This window comes from Paralichthys olivaceus, chromosome 10 (assembly GCF_024713975.1).
Source record: "Paralichthys olivaceus isolate ysfri-2021 chromosome 10, ASM2471397v2, whole genome shotgun sequence".
NCBI classification, from domain to species: Eukaryota; Metazoa; Chordata; class Actinopteri; order Pleuronectiformes; family Paralichthyidae; genus Paralichthys; species Paralichthys olivaceus.
In genome coordinates this window covers 2,840,827-2,859,198 of record NC_091102.1, presented here as the reverse complement: position 1 = coordinate 2,859,198, position 18,372 = coordinate 2,840,827, and the positions used below count along the sequence as shown (strand labels likewise).

The 18,372-nt window shown below is 43.4% G+C and overlaps 3 protein-coding genes across 5 annotated transcripts; 1 reads left to right on the top strand and 2 right to left on the bottom strand.

The window, feature by feature from the left end:
* Window positions 1–698: 698 nt before the first annotated feature.
* On the bottom strand, window positions 699–3,100 carry crygs2 (crystallin, gamma S2). Its single transcript, XM_020104569.2, has 3 exons — window positions 2,779–3,100; window positions 2,287–2,529; window positions 699–1,056 (listed from the first exon to the last, which is right to left on the bottom strand). The coding sequence occupies exons 1-3, from the start codon at window positions 2,785–2,787 to the stop codon at window positions 784–786; spliced, it is 525 nt and encodes a 174-aa protein (XP_019960128.1). The 5' UTR covers window positions 2,788–3,100; the 3' UTR covers window positions 699–783.
* Window positions 3,101–3,405: 305 nt separating this feature from the next.
* Window positions 3,406–10,447, bottom strand: tbccd1 (TBCC domain containing 1). 3 transcript variants are annotated; one of them, XM_069532554.1, is made up of 9 exons: window positions 10,429–10,447; window positions 8,329–8,393; window positions 7,640–7,906; window positions 7,237–7,395; window positions 6,999–7,115; window positions 6,619–6,868; window positions 6,292–6,478; window positions 5,675–6,205; window positions 3,406–5,027 (listed from the first exon to the last, which is right to left on the bottom strand). In XM_069532554.1, exons 2-9 carry the CDS (start codon window positions 8,389–8,391, stop codon window positions 4,814–4,816), a joined length of 1,788 nt encoding a protein of 595 aa, XP_069388655.1. In that variant the 5' UTR covers window positions 8,392–8,393; window positions 10,429–10,447; the 3' UTR covers window positions 3,406–4,813. The 3 variants fall into 3 exon arrangements, with proteins under 3 accessions (XP_069388655.1, XP_019960127.2, XP_069388654.1); XM_020104568.2 differs by lacking the exon at window positions 10,429–10,447 and adding an exon at window positions 9,264–9,403; XM_069532553.1 differs by lacking the exon at window positions 10,429–10,447 and adding an exon at window positions 8,877–9,129.
* On the top strand, window positions 9,587–15,303 carry dnajb11 (DnaJ heat shock protein family (Hsp40) member B11). The gene is made up of 10 exons (XM_069532562.1): window positions 9,587–10,029; window positions 10,526–10,682; window positions 11,923–12,020; window positions 12,318–12,450; window positions 12,582–12,724; window positions 13,105–13,187; window positions 13,278–13,335; window positions 13,429–13,540; window positions 13,646–13,805; window positions 14,266–15,303. The coding sequence occupies exons 1-10, from the start codon at window positions 9,956–9,958 to the stop codon at window positions 14,328–14,330; spliced, it is 1,083 nt and encodes a 360-aa protein (XP_069388663.1). The 5' UTR covers window positions 9,587–9,955; the 3' UTR covers window positions 14,331–15,303.
* Window positions 15,304–18,372: the final 3,069 nt, after the last annotated feature.

Sequence of the window (18,372 nt, the reverse complement as noted above, 5' to 3'; positions counted from 1 at the left end):
TGAAAGGTATCTTGTTCTTCTCTTATTTGTTATTCCAGCCATAATTCATAGACACATCACAGACATGAACAAGTCATTTTAAAGATCAAAGCCAATTAGAATGTGTCTCAAAGATAAGTCCCAACCCCAAACCGTGACTGACATAGCAACCTGACTGACATAGCAACCGTTGCTGGGTAGCAAGCCTGGCCCCTTGTTCAAAGCTATGGTTACTGTAATGGCGTTTTCAGACACGAATTGCTGAGGATGTCCGAGCCCTTCTTCTTCTTTGTTTGGTTTATTGGCAGGTAGAAACCAACATCAAGTTACTCTACCACTGTCTACTGTGTTGATGAACGTTGGTTGCCACCCGCCAATAAATGGAACATCGGACACTTAGACTAAAAACACGATGTTAATGTTTCGAGTTGAATTTGAATGTCGAGGCTCATGGACACTTACGACACCACAGGAGCAGTTTGGAGGAGTTTTTTATGTTTTTCTTAGTGTTTTTTTAACATTTGAAACAGTTGTCATCATTGTTTTGGATTTGGCTGCAACACCATTTACCCCTGAAACTCCGAAAGTGTTTTGTGGACTCAAACACTTCACCCACCTCTCGATCGGCACAGTGGTGAGTAGATAATTTTCATTTTTCAGTGAACTATCCCTTTAAGGACACATCATACTTAAAAGATATCAAACCACTACACAGAAATGTCTTCAGTCTGTTTGCTGGACAGATTTTTATTTGCGAGACCTCAGAATGGATTCATGAGAATCATGTTTTGAATGGAGGGTAAATCATTCAGTAAAGCGCCTGAAGGACAGGACTGTGGGACTGATGGCCCCCCAGTCGCCAGGTTTGCGGTATTCTCCCTTCTCCAGGAAGTACTGGCGTCCACGGTAGTTGGGATGCTCATAGAAAACCCACCAGCCGTCGAAAACCTTGCAGGAGTTGACCTCCCTCCAACGAAACTTCTCCAGAAGGGAGGGACAGTCCTCTGTGGCCTCGAAGGCCTGCCCCCCGAAGTCTGCCCTCTCATAGAGCTGCATCTTGTACAGGGTCCCACTGGTCTGGAGGGTGGCGAGAGGAAGAGAGGAGGGGGGGAGTGGTAGTTAGTGTATGGGCTTGGGATAGAATGGGAACGGAATGTGGGGTGAGAGAAAAGGTGAAGGGGGGGATATATAGGGAGATAAGATTTTCTATCTAACAAAAGGGAATCATGTTCAAAACTTTATTTTAACCTCCTGTAGTTTAGTCATATAGAAACATAATGAATAGTTGTATTTCCGCTACAAGTGGTTATCAATGCAGCTGGATTCTTTTGGACTCTTCACATCTAAAATCACGTCTTTTTAGATTAGTTTAACCAACATTACCAAATATTATTTTGACGTTAACCTTTAATTATTCTTGTTTTTACATTGAATGTATTTTAAGTTGTCCTTCAGAAAGGCATCACAAAATAAAATAATAATTCTCATTACTATTTTAATTAGTATCATTATTATTAGTCATACTTAATGGCTGGTGTATAAATACATGATGTGAGACATAGTTGAATATTGGAGATAAAACTGGTTGTTAATAACGTCTCAGTGTTTTGAACTGATCACAGTTCAGCTTCACTCTTCAACTGTCTGGAGCTGATTCAGTTGAAGCTGTGACTCTCAGTCAGTTCTTCTCACAGGAGTTCGAACCCACTCAGCAGAGTTACACAAACTAAACGTTAAGGGAGTGAATGAGGAAACGTTCTCCATGTTCACACTCACTCAACATCAAACTCACTTCAATCAAGCCGATATTTCAGGGTTAAAATATGGATCATTTTAATGTCTTTAAACCTGTTTGCAACCACACGTGTGTCATAAACAATTTGTTAAATATAGCAAGTAACTGCGTGAATAATTGTGCTCTCACTTCTCTGCACAGGTTTTATAGTCTGTGCATCAATTAGACTCCACCCCTCACTGTTTTGCTTCCTTCCTGCCTTTTTGAACGAACCTCGTCGTATGAACGATACATCACTGCACATGGGCACAGCTCGTACTCGCTACATTGATTTTTAAGTAGTGCTGCTGAATCTGCCCCGCAGGCTGTGGGTCTGTTGGACAGAAGCCTGAACGTACAAACAGGCTGACCCATGTATTGGTCTCCATCGACAAAGCCCTGCAGCCACTGCTAGCATCATAGCATGCTCTTCCGCTGGTTTTTACTTTCCCCCTGTAACTCACTGCAGTTGTGAACAGTTCAGTGAACTACCCTCTCAGCTGGGTAAAGTTAGCACAGGGAGGCTGACTTACAAAGTGGATCATCTTGCAGGAGCTGAGTCGGTCGTTGAGTCCCATCCAACGCTGGTAATCTGGGTACTCCCCCCTGGTCAGAACATACTGGTAGCCCATGTAGTTGGGCCTCTCGTAAACCACCCAGGCCCCGCTCTCCACCCGGATGGAGTTACAGCGGCTCAGGTAGGCGTGGAAATCTGAGCAGTCGCTGTCGCACTCATAGCGTCGGCCCTGGAAGTTCTTGTCCTCGTAGAAGACAATCTGTGGAACAACACAAACCTATTTTAGACACTGCAGCTTGGAAACGCATCAACAGCGACTTCCTGCAGAAAACCTGAGAAACCAGTCGACAACACTGTTTGAAACGTGTCAGTTTCACCTGGAAATGTAAATATCAGCAGATTGGGACACATGCACGGCTTCAACAAAAACCCCACACTGTACTCTTTAACGAAAACGCCTCAGTGTGAACCTGACTGTCAATGCTGGTCCTGCTCTGTCTTCACTCACCCTGCCCATCTTGGATATATTGCGCGGGACAGCCTTGGTGATGTCAAGCGATGGTGGTGGTCGTTCCCCTGCGGTCTCGATGTTGCTCTGGCTCCTCGCCGCTCCCTTTTATACGCCCCGCTTTCCCCACGTTTATAAACAGCAACAGTGGAGGCAAAAGGGGAACAATCGCTTTGTCATGAAAATGAGATCCAAAAATTGAGTCAGTGATTCTAGTGCTATTCAGTTTTTCCAGAAAAGCGAGGAAGGATTACGGCATAATGCCCGGGCATGGTAAGCATCCATTGACCCCACTTCTGTACTGTCTGCATCCAGTGCCCCCACCCCATCCACCCTGTCCTACCACCCCCCCGCCATGTCAACACATGCCAGCTCCACCAGCTTGCCCCCACCTGGCGATGACCTGCCAACTCAGGACTTATTTCTGCCTTATGAATGGCTCCGGTTAGATTCTGTGGAGGAAGACACGCTCAGATCCTTCAGGAAAAACAGACATACCACCTTCAATAAAACTATTACTCTTGCAGAAAAATGCCACTATATGTGGTTAATTATTGTAAATAGCATAATTATTGCTGATTAATCAAGTCATTAAGAATCAAATCAATAAGCAGGACGTCACTTGGATTCAGTCAAAACCTTTATTTGTCATTTTTTAAACTAGAACTGCATCGTGATCTTCGTACAGTAACGGGGAAGCTCTGAATCAGTTATTCTTATATAAGGCAGTTTACAGTGTAAACACTTTCATCTTGAAAATGAAGACACATCCCAGCAATTTGAATTTTACAGCAGTTAAATAATATTTTACAGTGCATATTTTTACCAAGTCCACTTCATCCACCTGTTGTGTATATCCCATTGTGTAACACCATGGTTCAGGTTCAGCATGAGTATGAGCGAGGCAGGTTTTTAAATGCTAAGAATGGAGGGTAGATTCATGAAAAATAGTTTTACTCAAATGCTAAAATATACATATTAATACCGGGGGAGTTCATCCAAAAATAAACATACATTTAGGATTTGTGGCACATCTGGTGACTGTGAAGTTTTGCTTCACTTGGCAAACATGAGCCAACTCTTCTACTTCAGTTTCAACATAGAACTGAGAGGAAAAGTCACAGAGCAGAAACCAGCTGTCAGGAAGCTGCACGTTCATATTGTGCGCACGGCCACACCACAGTCATTGACGTAATGACTTAATGTCCGGACGGTTCAGGTACACAAAATAAATTATGTTAATATTCCTTCGTTATTCTTTTCGTTTTTCTAACACAGAAAAATAGTATATCCTGAGTTAATAACTGTAGGTGCACTAACATCCTCGATCCCAAAGGTGCTGAACTGACTTAGCTTCTACAATCTCCATCTTTAAATGCCTCTGTTAATGGAAAAATATATATTTTAAAGAAAATAGTGAGTCGTTTACATACATGGGCACAGATTGGGAAGAATGGTCACTTCAGACAGAGCACGTGATTCTCCAGGAACATCACCACAGCGTCTTAACGCAGCAGCCATCACCCAAAGAGACATAATCACAAGTGCTGCAAGTTCCTGTCATAGTTTACCGAGTTTACACAAGAACTAAGGGCGGCGAGTGGATTTCAGTTGTCAAAGTATCATTATTATTATTATTATTAAGTTAGATTAAGTTATTTGATTTTCTGTCTCAGCAAACACAAATGAAACCTTTTCCAAACTGTCCCTTTATAAGCCGGCGCTATTTTAACTCCACACCTTCCTTCCTGTTTGACCACATGCCACTCCACGCCCTCCTCGACTCGACACACTTGTCGAAATTAACAGCAGCTGCCTTTAGTTGTGAAGCAGCACTAACTACTTCTCAACAATGAGTGTGATGCAAGTTGCTGTAGAAGCTACAGACCTGCCTGAGTAATAACCACAAACTTCCTGTACAATAACACTTGATTCAAACAGGAGCTCCTGACTTCATTAACACTTCATGTGGCCCCTGTGTGCTGCCCTAACTTACAGGTACAACAATCCTGCTGGATGAGAGAAGCCCAACCGCTCAACAAGCCATAGGAGACTGTCCCATTGACGGTCCATTTCTAATATGTGTGGTATCGTTGACTCGGAGTGTGTCGGTCGCAGGCCTGTTGGAGTCGTGTGGTGAGGCTATCGCAGGAGGGATGAGGCTGTCGAGTTCCTGCCTGTTCCCCGTTTCCAGGAGCCACTCGTGGAACTTGACTTCCACCAACTCCTGGAACTGTCGCTTTTGCTCCCTGGAGGACAAACATGAGATGTGAATGAGGGATGAGGGAGAGATTAGTGTTAAAATGCAGTAACATAAAAATCAATCTCTGTTGTTCTCTGTGCTGTCGAGTGTAAAACCCCTGAAGCAAGTTTTCTGACACTAATGACTCAGTGAACACAATAATATCTCAGCAGAGTGGATAACTCACTCTCTTATTGATTTTTGGGGGATGGCTGTTCTGTTGTAACTTTCCACTGGTTCAAGGAGACATAGTCTGCTCATATCCAGGTTAATCATTTAATTAGTGTTATTACTTGAAAAGGTTTACATGCTCAGAAAAGATATCACTTTCCTCAGACTGTCTATTCTCTTCTTTTCTGTCTATTCTCTTCTTTTCTGCCTTTGGTTTTAGACCCTTTACCTTTACCACCCTTTAACAGCACACATGCTTCTGCCACAGCTAATAACATTTCTCGCCATGTTGGAGAAAGTGAAATAAATCTTTAATCTGCACGTTTAAATGGCCTCATCCTTGGGTCCGTGGATCAGGTTCAGTAGTATTTGTGTTATCCTGCTAACGCCAATGAAAATAGCATGTATAAGCTGGATAATGGAACTTATTTTGATACATATTTAAATGAGTGTTTTATTCTACTTTATCATGTTGTCACTCACTTGTTCAGCCGAGACGCCATCACAGTCTTCTGCCAGTTCTGTATTCTCTTCTGCTTTTCATCGAGAGCTGCCTGATACGGAGCAGGCAAACCGCTGGGCACCTCACACGTGTCGCCCTCCATCTGGAAAGGCACAACCAGCGCGTGGAACTCTGCTGGGGGCAGCAGCCGGTAACAGCCGGGGTCCGAGTTGGACGACGTGTTGAGCAAGGGGTTGACGAGGCCCTCGGTCCCCAGAAGCAGGGGTTGATCCCAGACGTTGGGGACCACAGCCAGTCCCACACTGGCCATGTGATCCTCCAGGGACGGGTAGAATGTGTGGAAGGGTCCCAGGGTAATGTCTGTGTTTCCAGGCAGGAGCAAAGGCCGGTTGGGCGTCAAGGCGTAGATAGTGCAACGTGAGGAGGCTCCGACAGCGACCCTGCCCGCCACGCACACCACCCGCACGTTGTGGCAGCTGTGAATGTGGACGCTGGTCTCAACGGGACCCAGAACCACTAAGCTGTCGCGGCATTTGTCCAGACTGACTGATCTGAAAGTCAAAAATGATGATAGATGAACCATGTCCCCCCCAAAAAAGTCCAAGACACATCAGGTATCATCAGAAGCTATTTTTACCTGAGAGGTGAGAGAAGGTAGATGAAGGCGTCGGAGCATCTGTGGATTTTAATGTTGGCACCAGTCAGCTTGTCGGAGGTTTTGGCGAGGGTCTGTTTGAAGACCTGGGACATCAGCACCATCTTACTGCCAGGCGGAGCCGTGTGGGTGTTCCTGGCTATTTTGGCTCTCTTCATAGCTCCCTCCACTAGAACGAACAAACAGAGACTGTCAAAGAAATGTATTGAAAAGATGATTCGTACAAAACTGTACTTCTGATTTTGAAGAATTTCGTCTTGGACAAGTTGTCTCTCTAACTGCAGGAAAAAACTGCTGAGGACAGGATACCTTGTTGAGCCCAGGCCAGTTTCTTGCCAGAGCGCAGGCAGGCAGTAATCCCAAACGGGTTGAGAGTGAGGCTGTGCTGGAGGCAGGAGAGCAACGTGTGCAGGGAGAAGGATCGACTGAGTGTGGAGTAGCCAGCTTGTGTCTGGACAGGACCTTTGGTCAGCAGCCTGTGGACGGGCTGAACAGCTCTGCCGCAGGAAACCGAACCCTCCAGCAGCAGACCCAGACTCCGCACGGCCTCCAGGGAGATCTGGCAAAGGGTCATTTAAAAGAACTTAATAAAATATTTCAACAGTTTGTTTCTGACACTTTTTTAAGTTAGGTGCACGTCCCAGCTGCTAACATGAAGAAATGGATCAATGGAGGGTGTGTGCACATACCTGACAGTCTCTCAGTGCCTGTCCAGATTGTGACAGTTGTCCTGGTTCAACCAGAAGCTCCAGAATCTCACCAAGGTGACTTTGCACAAACGACAGGTGAGCCTGATCGTCCCAGTTCTGCCAAACCGGAAAAGAAACAGACAAAAAAACAGCACCATGAGTGGAAGATCTGACAGGACAGAGAGAGGACGAAGACATTTGAGCTTTAGACTTGATATTCTTCACACTTTGCAGGGACCTTGTTCTGGGAGCTCGTCTTGGCCTCTCGGTCTGAGGGAGAGGGGGAGCGGGTGCGGTGACTGGGCCACTCTTCACCGATCAGGGAGGTGCGCAGAGATACACGGTTCAGCTGCTGGATGTAGAGGAAGAGGAGGAACTGCAGCGTGTCCACAGACAACTGCAGTAAAAAAGGAATTTAAAAAGAAAAACAAGCAGGGGTTGAATATCAATATGTCGCTCCTGCTCAACATTTGAGACCATGGCTGCAGCATCAGCCCCTGCCTGAGGTGTAAGACACACCCTCATGAAAGACACGACACAAACAGGTTAACTGGGGCGATGAGATAGGATCAGATTCTTTGGTAAATTGATACATTTGCACATGACTTCAGCCGCTCTCCACCCCCCCGTCATCCTTTCACCTTGTTCCTTTGTTGGTCCAGCTCACTTTTGGAGGAGCACAGAGAAAGACACTCCGCCCGCTCCAGCCTCTCCTCCGCTGTGTGGCCTGTGAGAAGGTCAAAAGTCTCAAAGTAGAGCCACGCCAGGTCTTCTGGAAGCTGGAGCTTTCCACAGGCGATGTGCCTCCACATGGGCCAGCCCAGAACTGGGAAGCAGCCGTCCCTCGTTCGCACGTAGGTCGCCATCTTGCGCAGATAGTGCAGGCTGAGTTTGGAGGAGGGAGCCACCTGCAAAATACACCAACCCTGTTTATTCTCAAGACATTTACACCAACGGAACAACATCTCATACTTAAAAGAAGACATGATGTTTTTCAGTGTTTCTTTCCCATCTGGCCTAAGATTTCCTCGAGATCACTCTACAATCTCTCTCCAAAAATGAGCATGTCTTTGAGTCCTCTGTGTGTGTGGGATTGTCGGTTTAAATTGCATGTATAAAAAATGTAAAATGAGTGTAAAAAGAATTTCCCCTTGTGGGATAAATAAAGGAAGTTTAAGTTTAAGAAAGAGGGACGTTTGGAATAAAGTACTGGGCCGCTACCTCTGTGACCCAAGCCGGATAAGTGGAAGACATTGGATGGATTGAATATGAGCGGAATATATCTCCTTTACAGATGGTAGTTGGTATAAGTTGGTAAGAGTGTATTCACCTGCAGGGCGCCCAGTAAGAAGGGCTCCATGCGCGGCCATATGCTCACAATGTCTGCCTCCATGTCTGCAGAGAAAGGAACCAAAAACAGATTTAAGTTTAAACCTTCGTTGCACCTTGTTAAGCCCGATGAGGCAAATTGTGATTTGTGAATAATATGAACTATACAAATAAAATCTGATTCATTGATTGAAGAACTTCCTTAAAGAAGAGAGAGATTTAAGAACAGTCGGGTCGCTGGAAGTCAAACAATCATTAACACTAATTAACACTGAAGTAACAGGCAGACTACAACGTGACACCTCGCTATCACACTTCATTCAAATAGGATTTGAAAGCCCATGTGAATAATGTTATTAAATCTCGTTCCTTTCATCTATGAAATTTAAAATAGACAAAGACCTGAAGACACTAGTGAATATGAATTAAATGCTTGAGTGATGAAACATTGAATTATTGCACAAAGAATCGCAGCACTTGCAGAGATGAGCTTTGGCAGAATTTAAGTTTTGAGTTTAAAACATCATTTACAAGAAAAGCTTTTAATACCACGGCTGGTTTGAATTGAGGAGTTGTTGTTCAGACGAGTGCTATAAAAATAAAGACTGGTTGTTTGACTGTTCTTCCACATGAACTGTCTGAAGACGAGCTCAGCTGTGACGAGTCTAGTTCCACACCACAGACGCGGAGTCGCTCCCATGACAACAGGCTGCACTTGTCATCACCTGCTGACCTGACCTCACGTCAGAAACATGCTAACCGAGCTAACGCAGCACAGACACCGGTCCAACAATCACAGACCTGCGTCGTGTCGGTGCAACAAGAGGTCAGTTTTCTGTCTGTCGCAGTTTAACCCCTGCAGCCTGAGCCTAGCTGTTAGCTGCTGTTAGCTGTTGTTAGCTGCTGATGCTAACAGAGGCTGCCCCTCTCCCTTACTTTCAGCCTCGGTCCTGGTCCCGGCAGCGGGCAGCTCCGTGTCTGTGGCCGGTGAGGGAGCGGGTCCGGTGGAACATAAGTGAGGGTGGATGCGGTTTGTTGCGGTCTGTTGCGGTCAAACTTGGACCGCACGTTCACATCTGCTTCGCTTCCTATTTACCGCCTCTGCTCCCGCATCTGTTGCGCGCAGCTCGCGGGGACGCGCCTATGCTGCATTCAACAAAGTAGTTTAAGCGGAAAGAGAAGAATTTATTATAATATTACACTTTATTTATTTGTATTAATCCGAACTGATTATCAGACTGGGTGAGCAACACTATTTTATTTTACTCTGACTGTTTTTATTTATTATATTTTATTTGACTGCTTTTTAATTTCATTTTATTTTGCTGTGATTCCTTATTTTACTGTTTGTTTACGCTACGATCATCCGGGCTACGCATTTTTTTAAACTTTATTTTCAAAATGCAAAATAAATATTGAATAAAATTTTTTTTTTCTTCTTCCGTAATCCGTAAAAAAATCGTTGAAACTGTCTCTTTAAAAGTGGGCGGGCCTCGCGCAGGGAGGCGGGTCTGCTACCCTCTGGTGGGCGGGGTATCAGTGACAGCAGGAAGAAGGCTGGTGTGGCCGCGGAATCGAACCTCAAGGAGCCGCTGACTCTCTGCTTCCTTTAGAAAGACGTGGATCTGATGGCGACCAGAGGGATGAACCTGTGGAACGTGTGCGTGCTGCTGCTCTATGTGACCACGGCGGTGCTCGCGGGGTAAGAGCTCGGGGCTCGAACACGGTACAGCTGGTACACATGTTCCACTGTGATTGGTCCAAACCGGGGCTACACGTGAGGACCGGACGGAAGCAGACCCTCACACCGAAGCTAACTCAGCTAACAACAAGCTAATACCTGCTATTATTAGCTGTTTTATTTGCTAAACGTTCAGTGCATGTGAATGGTGACTTGTTAGCTAAGCGTGCTAGGAGCTAGCCTCCATCGCTAACCGGTAGTAGCTAGCTCTGCTCTTCTCTTCCCCCGGAACTTGCTTGAGAATCATCACATTTTTAGCTGTATTTAAACGTCACAGCCATCCTCTGATAACCGTCTGTTATTTCAGTGATCCCCAACAAACACTAACTACTAATAGTGAATTCGGCTGACTCCATTTACCAAAATGTAAACAAATCCCTGCTAAACGGGGCTCGAACCCGACGGTGCTGCCTGTGTTGCCTCTGTCTGATCCCTGTCATCTCCCTCCTCCGTGTAGGCGAGATTTCTACCAGATCCTGGGGGTGAGTAAGAGTGCGACGGTCCGGGACATTAAGAAGGCCTACAGAAAGCTGGCCCTGCAGTTACACCCGGACCGGAACCAGGACGACCCCAAAGCCCAGGACAAGTTCGCGGACCTGGGGGCTGCGTATGAGGTGAGCCCGCTGGTTCTCATGTGGCCGATGACGGGGTTGGTTTGTGAAACCAGATGTTTTCACTGAAACTGAGACACTCGAGTCTTTGGTACCGGCTTCTTGGTTGTTGTTGGAAACGGTTCGGGCCACTGTGATTGGTCGACTAGACCGTGTGGCTGCTTCTGATTGGCTGTCATGTATGCACAGCTGGCGTTAGGTAAAGCCTGACGTGGATCTGTGGGAGTGGATTCAGCTCAGCTGTTTAAAGTGACCTTTAGCTTTTCACCAGCAAAATGTAAACTTTATAACACACTTCAATAAGTTGGCAGCTGTTATAATAATATTATCTGTCTGTATAATGTACTACGATACAGTATTATTGTACTGTATTATATTAATATTGTACTGTTGTGTTCAACCCCTCAAAACAGTACAAACACAATATATTTAATGTTCTCTGTAAATGTAGAATCCTTCTGAGCTTGAATTTATTGAGATTCTGTTCTTATTTACGTTTTACTGAGTCCCAACTTTGTCGTTTTTATTCAAATCTTCTGGGTCTAAGATTGTTTTTGTGATTTATATGAAGTAGCTGCTGTCTTAGCTCTCTAAGCAATTAAAGTTCTGTAAGTGCTGCTGTATGAATACATAATGAATGGAGTTGTAGTAAAACACAGTTGTACGAGTGGAAATTTAATTTTACTTTTAATTTCATTCGTTTATTAAAGTTGAATTAAAGACGTTGACTTGGTTCTAGATTCTTAAAGAAGTTTAACTTTTTATCTCAAACTTCTTCAGTTCCACGTTTCCCTCCAGTTTCAATGTTCAATTTTATAATCATAGAAAACAGAGATATTGTAATAACCTTTTCCAATTGGTCTTAATATAAAACTTACAGCAGGGACGGGGTGAATGTTTTCAGTGCCCTGCGTCTGAACAGTAGAGAATCCCCCATCATTCCAGCTTCCAGAGTCAAGGATAGAGAAAGAGGAGATGGAGGGAAAGACAGGCGTTCAAATGTTTGAGTCCAGCAATGGACGCTGGCTGAGGTTAATGAAGGAGGTTCACATGCAAAACCTGAGGTTGATATTCAGGTCGCCAGGCAACAGGTAACAGAAGCAGCATGAGTGTTTCTGCAGAAGATATAATTGTTTGCACGACTGTATTTCACTGGAATATACAAATGTTATGGTGCCACAAGCTGCTTCTATAACTTGAGTTCAAATGTAGAACCATGTTCAATGACTGGTTGTGTTTGTAGGTGCTCTCCGATGAGGAGAAGAGGAAACAGTACGACGCGTATGGAGAAGACGGACTGAAAGAAGGTCACCACAGTTCACACAACGATATCTTCTCCAGGTTGGTTTCATGGACACAGTGTTTTCCACAGCTCTGAAAGGCGACAGGGTCGATTACTGTACGCAGCTAAATGTCGAAATTTTGATAAACCCACAGACCGCTGGAGAAAACTGTCTCGGCCAACTCTTGATGGAAAGCTGTTAAACAATATTAAAATATTTGGAGATGGAAACGTGTTTGCTGCTGGAAGCAGAGTGTCTTTATTGAATGTTGTTAATGAAACCACAGATTAAAATATCTTATTACTCACGTCTGAATTTAAAGAAGAGTCTCAACATGTTGCTCCTCCCTCTGTAGCTTTTTTGGTGACTTCGGTTTCATGTTCGGAGGAAACCGCCAGCAGCAGGACAGAAACATCCCCAGAGGAAATGACATCATACTCGACCTGGAGGTCACGCTTGAAGAGGTGTACTCTGGGAATTTTGTGGAGGTAAGAAGAAAATCCTGCTCATTAAACGAAAAATGTCCAGGTGTTGTTTGTTTAACAGAAACTGAAATTAATTACAATTGAGTCTGTTTAAAATTAATGACTTTTTCAAATCTGACCCTCTTGTCTCGCAGGTTGTACGTAACAAACCTGTAGCTAAAGAAGCTCCTGGCAAGAGGAAGTGTAACTGCAGACAGGAGATGAGGACGACGCAGCTCGGACCCGGACGCTTCCAGATGACCCAGGAGATGGTGTGTGACGAGTGTCCCAATGTAAAGTAAGTCTGGGAAAACACAACTTTGAATTTAGATTACAAGCACAGACTGTAGAAATGGACGTAGACTGCAGAAAATGAAGCTAACGCTGAAGTGTCTGATACCTTTATTTTCTCAAGTGACCAACAGGGGGCGACTCTGCTGGTTGTTCCTATAGAAGTCTATAGAAAATGAATCTCACTTTATGACATCAGCAAACATTGTCCTCAGGAGTTTATGTCTCAGTCTCTAGTTTCAAATCTTCCTCAATACAACTGATGTTTATTGAGTAAGTTATGATCATTTAGAGTCAAATGAACCATAAAGACTGAGTGAATATTACAGTGGAATCAAGAAACACGTTATATCATAACACGAGTTTTATTTTCTTTGTTTTCCACAGGCTGGTAAATGAAGAGAGAACCCTGGAGGTAGAAATTGAACAGGGAGTGAGGGATGAAATGGAATATCCTTTCATCGGAGAAGGTAAACTTACAAACATTTATATTAAAATCTATGTATTTGTTGTTTTTTTGTTCATATTATCTGGTCTTAACTTCTCACGTGTGATAACAGGGGAACCTCACATTGACGGGGAACCTGGAGATCTACGATTCCGCATCAAAGTGTTGAAGTATGAACATGTTTTTTTTTACTGTCTATTATGTTAAAACAAAATACTGAGATACTAACGTGACGTGTGTGTGTGTGTGACTCTTCTCTTTAGACATCCTGTGTTTGAACGCAGAGGAGACGACCTGTACACTAACGTCACCATCTCCCTGGTGGAGGCTCTGGTCGGCTTTGAGATGGACATTGCACATTTGGACGGACACAAGGTTCTGCACAGAACTAAAGTTCATAAAAACAATATTTAAAGTTTCATATAATTAAAACAAAGAGGAGCGTGTGATTGAATGTTCTTGTTCCTCTTTGATCTACAGGTCCACATAGTGAGAGACAAAATCACGAAACCCGGCGCTCGGATGTGGAAGAAAGGAGAAGGTCTTCCAAACTTTGACAACATCAACATCCGAGGTTCCCTCATCATCACCTTCGATGTGGAGTTTCCTCAGACGCAGCTCGACGAGCAGCAGAAAGACGGTGAGAGTGAAGGAGACGTGGGTCTTCACCAGGCAGAAGCTACGTCACAGTATTCTAAATGTTCAATAAGAGAAGAGAACTTAACAATAATATTTTTATCACTATATTGTTCATTATCTGTTTATACAGCAGCTTCCAATTATGATTGTCCACAGGAAGTTATTAACAAACATGAGTATATATTATAAATAGTTATTGTTACTGTTGTAATATAATATAATATAATATAAAATGCTTGTGAAGTGTCAACACGGGATTTACTAACTTGTTGTTATTATGATTTACACTGAATTATTTAATAGTTTAGTTTTTTTTACAGTGTTGTAACAAAACAACACAAAATCTTAAAAAACGAAAGTATAATAAATAGTTATCCATTAAAATCCAGTTACATTTTATACGTTACACGATGTCTGATGTATATTTCTGTATTAATGTTAATGTCGTCGTGTTGTTGCAGGTATACGCAGTCTTCTGAAGCAGGGCTCTGTGCAGAAGGTTTACAATGGACTACAAGGATACTAACGACACACACAGCCTGGACTGCCACACACACACACAGACACACACACACACACACACACACACACACACACAAACACACACATCGTCAATCTGGCCAGGGTGTATTTATTATTTTCAGATTGTTCTCAGGATGGATTGAACCCAATTAAGTTTTTATTTTTTAATCTTCAACATCTCATCATCGTTGGCATAATTACAGACGCTTGGTTTGTGTGTGTAAACGGGAAATGATGCCACGTCTCTCTTGTAATAAGGCCTTTTTTTGTTTATTTGAAAAATCCAATTATCCTGTTTGTATCCGAGTGACGCGTCGAGGTCAAACAAACGCCGTCACCCGTGGAGACGACAGTCAGACACTCACTCATCTTCCCTGACAACTGCTGCTGCAGGAACTCGACACCTGAAGAAGAATCGACTTTCCAAACCTTGACTTGATCCTTGTTTTTGTTATGAATTCATTTCATGGATGTAAAAGCTGTTGAGTGATAGGATCGTTTTTTTGCTCTGGTCAGAGTCCTGTTCAAAACTACTCTGTAAATAGAGAAGAACAAATCTCATCTGTTGTGTTTAAGGTTCCTAATTTAAGTCGCCTCTTACTGAAACGTTTGCATTTGACCCCCCCTCCCCCTCCCCCAGGTTCACTGCAACAAGAGTTGACCTCTTACATTAAACAGTGACGTTGAATTATTCCAGAGGAGCGCTTGTTTTCCTCTCCTCCACTGTACGGCCTGAACGCCTCTCACTCAAAGGGACTTCAGGCGACGGAGCGTCAGCACCTCGCTGGCTCGTGTGATTTCTAACCCGGTTTTAGGATTTCCCTCCTCTCTGTTTTTACCATCGACTGCATCGCTGCCTCGCGGTTTTACGAGTGCGTCACAGACTTTAATGTGAATTATTTGGCCGTTTTTACTGGGTGTTTTAGGGGATGATGTACTTTTGACTGACTAAATAAAAAAAAAAAGGATTTCTACAAGTTCTGATGACATGTCATACTATGAATCCACCAGCGAATGGCACCAGAGTCCTGATGATGGTGATTTATCAGGAAACCCTGTGTGTTTGGAGGCTGCAGTAACATGTTTCCTGTCGGGCTGCACCACTGTGGATCTGATCAGCATGTTGGTTAGCGTGTTGGTTAACGTGTAGCCTGACATATCCAGCACAGCAGAAAAACAAACACAAAAAAAAATCCCTACTGCAGAAGAGGAATGTGCGTCTGTACAGAAAGTGTTTCTTACACAGAGTAATACAAGCTGCTGTTCACGACACTAATGACTCCACATGTTGTGGTCACACGCTTACACAGATTCGACAAAGGTTCTGGATTTGTAGAAATGAATTAAATTGTAATTTGATTTATTAATAGAATTAAGTTTCATTATTTAAGTGTCAATGTCAGACACATTTAAAACAAGGTGGTTGACCGAAGTGAAAGGTGAAAACAATAACACAGCAATAAGTTATATATCAAAATACTAATATAATATATCAATAAAAAAGCTGTGTGTGTGTGAGTGAGATGATATATCTCAGTAGAAAAAGCTCATGTGCTTGTGTGTGTGTGTGCGTGTGTGAATTCCTGTGTGTGGATAATGAACTCCCACAGAGATAGCAGGGCTGTGGTGAAGGGAGTTTCCTCCCCGGCCCACCACACGTCCCTCAGTCGTCCTCAGACTGACGAGGCCGCGGAGATGAGAAGAGAAGCTTTGTGATAAAACCTCTGACTGTGTCACAGGCGAGTTAACGGGGCCGCTGAGACTCGGACTGTTAAAGGCCACCGCAACACACACACAGCCAACTGCACTGAGCTGCATCTCTGAGACGTCCTCAGAGGAATGACCCGCCCCAGAAGTCTGAGACCACTTTCTCACTCATGGACGGATAACGAGGACACATGAGCACAGACAAGTTAAAGACAGTATATAAAGACCCCCCCCCCCCCCCTCCTCTGACATGAGACCAGACACACAGACTGTCTCTTTGTGGTCATTTTGTGTCTCTGCAGTTGTTTTGTGTTGTTTCTGTTGTAAGTTTTTGTGACATGTGCATCGGGTTGTTGTGCTTTTGGGGTCATTTTGTGTCTTCACAGTAATTTTGTGTATTTTTGTTTTATTTTGCATGTCTCCGTTGTTGTTTTTGTTACGTCCATCAAGGAGATCATGTCGTCATTACCTATCTGTCTGCAGGATTAATCCAAGAAATTCTGAATTGATTTCCATGAAACTCTTTTTTCAGGGTGACCCCAGGGAGAACTTTTTACATTCTGTAATAGATTTGTATAAACGGATGGATCCAGTTTTTAAATTTTCTTTAACATGGTGAGATAGGGTGTTGGCCTCGGGGGAGATTTGCAGCCATGTTGTGTCTCTGTGGACATTTAATTGAATTTATTGTCACTGTGAAAACTGGTTTGGGGGCCTCCTGGTCCTGTGTCTTTTTAAAGAATATATTCAAAGACATATAGACAATCATCTCCACTTTAAAGATTCTGCACTTTAAAATAAAGATGTTCTCGTACATAGTTAGTTGAGAGAAGTCAACATGAAGATCTACGGTTCTGATCAGGATCCACACCGTCACGTTTCAGCTTCAGAGAACTGAGCGACTGTGTGAGTTGTCCACAAACGGTCTCTTCTAACCACTTGTCATTACAAATCCAGGGGCACATGAGGGCAGCATTGCCTCTTCAATCACATCCCTCTCTAAATCACTTTTTATTACCCACAACACTCAGCAGAGGTCCATGTTTGTGGGTGTGCATGAGCCTGAACGCCTGCACTTGCCAGTTGTTGATGCAGATAAGCACAGGGATCACACTTGACCCTGAGTGTAATGACTGTAAGTGTAGCTGCAGGGTTAAGAGAGGCACAGGCTGAAGGAGGGCTAATTGAGCAATCTGTGTGTGTGTGTGTGTGTGTGTGTGTGTGTGTTGGCGCCAATGGCTGTTTTGACCTGCTCTGACTCGACAGTGTGCTCGGTTAATGGTGCCTGACCTGCACAGAGCTCGGCTCCAAAACGACACCAGATCGTCACTCGCTGCCGGAACATAAATCTTTTACAGTCGTTTCCCACAAGTGACTCAACTTCTGACATCTCAAAATATTTGAACTCTGGATGTTTAAGTATTAACGCGTCTGTTATGATTTTATGATGATGAATTCGCTATTTGTAATTAGAGAGTTTTTAAGAGGAAATTAAAATAGGAGACGGCACTGAACATTTTCTTTCAACCTTGAAGGTCCAGTCTTTTAGTAGAAATTAAATATAATATTGACAATATTTTCATTGGTGTATAATCACCTGAAACTAAACTCTACACCATGTTTCTACAGTATCCTAGACTGAGGGTCTTTCCATACATGCCTCCTTTACGTTGGCGTGTTGAGCAATAAAGAGAAGTGCAGAGACCGAGTTTCTGAACAATACACGTCAAATAAATACGTCTTAACACAAAGGTATTCAGTTCAGACGTCTCTAAATCCAACATATTAAATATTTAAGTAATATCTCTCATGACAGTCCATTTACAAATGTGTAAAAATGTTTTTCCAATGATTTATCAGGAGGAAAGAATTACTCAGATTAATTATTATTCAGGAACTTAAATGAAATTCAATATTGAGGCTTTCATATTGTTTGAATTAACTGACACAGGAAGGATGATATTTTGTGTTCACAGCTGTTTATCTTGATTTATTTCATGATCTTCCAAACTAAATTCTTACACAGAACTAACAGAAGATCATTTTATTGTTTGGAAAAAGAAAAACGCCCCCGATGAATCATCTGTCCATCACAGTTCTTCTCTCAATGACGAAATCCTCTCCTGTTCTTATATAACTGATGATTCAGTCCAGTTTCCTCACGAGGTTAAACCAAGTGTGTCGAAGACGCTGCAGAGGAATTTTCAGATCTTGAACTGGACACAGAGAAAACACCTCTACAGTAGAATAGAGATCGTCAATCAGGAGACAGGAAACTGGAAATGTCACGAATTCCCCAAAAATCTGGGTTGAATTTCTCACGAGCGGGGGCAAAGATC

Excerpts from the sequence above, each read along its gene's own strand:
- tbccd1 (XM_069532553.1), bottom strand. The coding sequence starts at position 9,027 with ATGGGAGCGACTCCGCGTCTGTGGTGTGGAACTAGACTCGTCACAGCT. Across the intron at positions 6,479-6,618 it reads ACTGGCCTGGGCTCAACAAG|TGGAGGGAGCTATGAAGAGA; the intron begins GTATCCTGTCCT and ends TGTTCGTTCTAG. Across the intron at positions 6,206-6,291 it reads TACCTTCTCTCACCTCTCAG|ATCAGTCAGTCTGGACAAAT; the intron begins GTAAAAATAGCT and ends TTTGACTTTCAG.
- dnajb11 (XM_069532562.1), top strand. The coding sequence starts at position 9,956 with ATGGCGACCAGAGGGATGAACCTGTGGAACGTGTGCGTGCTGCTGCTC. Across the intron at positions 10,683-11,922 it reads ACCTGGGGGCTGCGTATGAG|GTGCTCTCCGATGAGGAGAA; the intron begins GTGAGCCCGCTG and ends TTGTGTTTGTAG. Across the intron at positions 12,725-13,104 it reads GACGAGTGTCCCAATGTAAA|GCTGGTAAATGAAGAGAGAA; the intron begins GTAAGTCTGGGA and ends TGTTTTCCACAG.
- crygs2 (XM_020104569.2), bottom strand. Across the intron at positions 1,057-2,286 it reads CCTGCAAGATGATCCACTTT|ACCAGTGGGACCCTGTACAA; the intron begins GTAAGTCAGCCT and ends GCCACCCTCCAG.